Source organism: Oncorhynchus mykiss, chromosome 7 (assembly GCF_057628025.1).
Source record: "Oncorhynchus mykiss isolate SJ-2025 chromosome 7, ASM5762802v1, whole genome shotgun sequence".
NCBI classification, from domain to species: Eukaryota; Metazoa; Chordata; class Actinopteri; order Salmoniformes; family Salmonidae; genus Oncorhynchus; species Oncorhynchus mykiss.
Window position 1 is genome coordinate 28,801,831 of NC_143028.1, and position 4,381 is coordinate 28,806,211.

Below are 4,381 nucleotides of genomic sequence, written 5' to 3' on the forward strand. Positions count from 1 at the left end.
AGTACCCCCTGTATATAGCCTCACTATTGTTATGTTATTGTGTTACTTTTTACGTGGCTTCAGGACAAGTCTCTGAATGTCTTTGAGTGACCCAGCCAGAGCCCGGACGTGAACCTGAATAAACGTCTCTGGAGAGACCTGAAAATAGCTGTGCAGCGACTCTCCCCATCCAACCTAACAGAGCTTGAGAGGATCTGCAAAGAAGAATGGGAGAAACTCCCCAAATACAGGTGTGCCAAGCTTGTCGTGTTATACCCAAGAAGACTCAAGGCTGTAATCGCTGCCACATGTTCTTCAGTGTACCTTCAGTACCTTGAGAAAGTATTCACACCCCTTGAATTTTTCAAAATGTATTGTGTGAATTTAAAATTGATAAAGAGATTTGTTTTGCCAATTTGACAAATGTATAAAAAATGAATATAGCTGAAATGTTTTGAGTCATTAAGTATTCAACCCCTTTGTTAATCTAAGTCTAAATAAGTTCTAGAGTAAAAATACAAGTCACATAATAAGTTTAATGGACTCACTGTGTGTGCAATCATAGTGTTTGACATTATTTTTTATGACTACCTTATTTCTGTATCCCACAAATACAATTATCTGTAAGGCCCGTCAGGGGAGCTTTCAAACACAGATTCACTGCATGACAAAATACACTGCTTGCCTCCTCACATATTCCATGGCAAGTGTTATTCCAATCACATTTCAATCAACTATTTATATTTAGCCTTAATTGTTTTGCACACCTAGTTTGTTATGCAATATTCCTAAGGTTATGCTTATCAGAGCCAATCCCTGGACATGCATTATGGGTTGTTTTTTCTCTACTACCTACTCAATGATGACATCAGAATCAAGTGTTTATAAGACAGCTCCTACCTGTTTGGTACCTATGCAACTAAAGTGGGATGGGGTAAGTGGACATTTCTTGGAATGAAAGACTATACACATTTTCCTTCCACAGATACTAAGGTGAGGTTGTTATTTGTGCTGTTTATGTTGAACACAGATTTACTTGCTATACAATTTGTGATTCAGTGAGAAAGCCATTTCCTTAAATAAGCTCATTTAATATCAATCTAAGCATTTGTGGTCTATTCATATGTACATTCAGGTCTATACCAATCTGCTACATTATTCTGAATGACAAAGCTTTGCCTTTAAGCCACAATATTACTTTTATTTCCCATAAAGAGTGTGACTTTCAGCATATACACCTGCAATTAGGTACTTTTTTTGGCATCTAAATATGTAACTTTGGCTGCGTTTACACAGGCAGACCAATTCTGATTTTTTTTCCCCCAGTAATTGGTATTTTGACCAATCACATCCGCACTGATCTGAAAGGTCGAAATACTATTTGAAAAATATCCGAATTTGGCTGCCTGTGTAAACGCAGCCATTAATTCCAAATGTAATTATGGGACTTAAAGCACAAAAAATTGTATTCAGTGATATTCCAAAGGTTCAACCCATTATATAAACAGTGGCACAGAAGGACTTAAAATGTATGATATGCATAGATTTAAATTTCATATGAATACTTAAAGGCTGTAATTGTTTCTCAATTATATGATTGTTGTGTGGGCAATCTGCAATTAAAACAATAAAGCATTTACCCCACCACTGTGTCAGTAAAAAGCTGAGGGATGTTAACCTGTACTGCAATGCAGTAAAAAAAACATTTGCTTTAAAATACACTGCGTTACTTGGATTATTGTTATGACTACTAATGAATTTGGAGCTTAGTGTCACTTTTCAAAATAGTTTGACATTGACAGCAACGTATTGTACCTTGCTGTAGTGAGACCTTTTGAAAAAGTAAGTTTGTAATGCCAAGAACTGTATTCCTTGAAGCAAGTGTTCAAAGCTGTCGTATTCTTAGTCCAAAACTTCTGTGTTCTTTAGGACAGGCTTGTAACGTGTACGCTGGGAGTCGGGAAGCAAGTTCAGGGAGTGACTTTTAATAAATAACAAGGAACAAAACAAAGAAACACGAGTAGCATACAGACATGAAACAACGAAACAGAAACAAATACACCTAGGGAAAGAACCAAAGGGAGTGACATACTGTATATAGGGATGGTAATCAGGCAGGTGATTGAATCCAGGTGAGTCTGATGATGCCTATAACGATGGTGGGTGACAGGTGTGCGTAATAATGAGCAGCCTGACGACCTCGAGTGCCGGAGAGGGCGTATACGTGACAACGCGTGTGTATTTTCAACATTTATGCTCTGTATTGGCTGTAAAAAAAAAAGTAAAGAGAAACTTTTAAATAAGGACTCATACTAGTTTCCACTTCAATGTTTATTTAGCCTATGTTAGGCATAGAGATTAAAAACATCACAGAATCTGCACGGCTCGGTCCTGAGGACCAGGAGCGGGACCCTGTCGAGCCGGCTGAGGCGCGGGAGAATGTCGAGCCGCATGTGTGTATTGTCAACATTTATGCTCTGTATTGGCTGTAAAAAAAAAGGTAAAGAGAAACTTTTAAAAAAGGACTCATACTAGTTTCCACTTCAATGTTCAATGCTTATTTAAACTATGTTAGGCATAGTGATTAAAAACATCACAGAATTTATACGTTTTGTATTTAGACATGACATTTCAAACTGTTTGGACTGACCAATGAGGTGACATTCTGTGGTTATTTTACTTCTAAAGGTTATAAAATGTATTCAATATTTTTTAAAGGATTTTCCAATCTCATCCCTCTCTCTTTCTTTCTCTCTGTGTTCCCAGCCTAGGAACAATGAACTCATCGGCCGGTCTACTAGGAAATATGAGCTATGCCCTGCAGATATTTGAGAGAGACACGTTCACCACTGCCTTCATAAAGAACCTGATCATGGTGCTGGTGTGGTTCAGCCTCAGCTACATCAACAGCATCGTGGTGGCCACTTTCTTCATGAACCGTGTGTTCTACGGGAACCCACGCTACATCCTCTTCATCCACATGGTCATCAACGATGCCATCCAGCTCACTGTCACCATCACCCTGTTCGTGCTGAGCTACATATTCTACACCATTAACGTGTCCTTCTGCTGCTTCTTCATCCTTGTGGCTGTCTTTACCACCAGGACCTCCCCAGTCAACCTAGCTGGCATGGCCATTGAGCGCTACATCGCCATCTGCAACCCCCTCCGCCACGCTCAGATCTGCACGGCACACCGCACCTACACCCTTATCGGCTTCATCTGGTTCATCTGTGTGGTGCCCGACATCACCGACCTTTTTGTGACCTTGGCCACTGAGTCTTTGAGCTTCTTCCACACACGAGTGTTCTGTCTGAGGCAGAACGTCTTCAAGGACCCCATTCTGACCTACAAGAGGCAAGCCTTCGACATCATCTACTTCTCCTGTGTCTTCTTCACCCTGGTCTACACCTACCTCCGGATCCTGTTCGTTGCCAGGGTTCTGTCCTCAGAGAAGCAGTCTGCCCAGCGGGCCAGGAACACCATCCTGCTGCACGGAGGGCAGCTCCTCATGTGCATGATGTCCTACACCTCCCCCACCGTAGAGACTGTCTTGCGTTTCATCTTACCCGGACACGTCCTGGAGATTCGCTTCGCAAATTACCTTATCGTCTATATCCTCCCCAGGTTCCTCAGCCCCATCATCTATGGTGTCCGGGACAAGGAGTTCTGGAAGTATCTGAAAAGGTATTTTGTTAGTGACCGGTGTAAGGGGATGTTGCATCGAGTCAATCATAGTGAAGAGGGAGAAAATAAAGCAGGTTTAAATAAAAAGTAGGTAGTGATACAATTTACAGTATATGATAAATATTTAAAAAATATTAAATTAAAAGGAATTGCACTGTATTGTAAATATATACTTTGTATGACTTTTTTGTATAGGAATAGAATTATGATTTTTGTTATTTTTCTCTCTTTTCTAATAAATTGTTGAATAAACTAAATGCATTCATCAGTGGTACTATATCAATGAGTTTACACTATAAACACTAGAAATAAATAATGATTATTTGAATTGTGAAATACTGATTCAGTACTTCACTTGTTGTTTTTAACATTGCCCAATGCGGAATTTAACATCTCTCAAGTTCTCTATGATAGAAAAAACATTCTATTTGACCAAGAAGATTTTGTTAAAATAATGTAAGAAAACACATTATCCAAAATTGCGAGTCACTTGCAATGAACAAGAAAAATTACAATCTTGAGGTAGTTTGTTAAAATTGAAAATTGCGTAGTCATTTTGGGGGGGATGTTTCACTGCTATTGATCCCACAACATGATATCTTTGGATTGTATCTAGAGAAAAGTTTGGCTCATTTAAAATAGCTTTCCCTAAACAATATACCAATACTGTAGTTTTAAAGCTTGAGAGACAATGCATATGAATGCACATACAATT

General features: G+C 39.1%; 1 protein-coding gene across 1 annotated transcript; it reads left to right on the forward strand.

Annotated features, from left to right (window-relative positions):
- Nucleotides 1-2,504: 2,504 nt before the first annotated feature.
- or90a1 (odorant receptor, family 90, subfamily A, member 1) lies at nt 2,505-3,849 on the forward strand. The gene has a single exon (XM_021611114.3). The coding sequence runs from the start codon at nt 2,756-2,758 to the stop codon at nt 3,755-3,757; it is 1,002 nt and encodes a 333-aa protein (XP_021466789.3). The 5' UTR covers nt 2,505-2,755; the 3' UTR covers nt 3,758-3,849.
- Nucleotides 3,850-4,381: the final 532 nt, after the last annotated feature.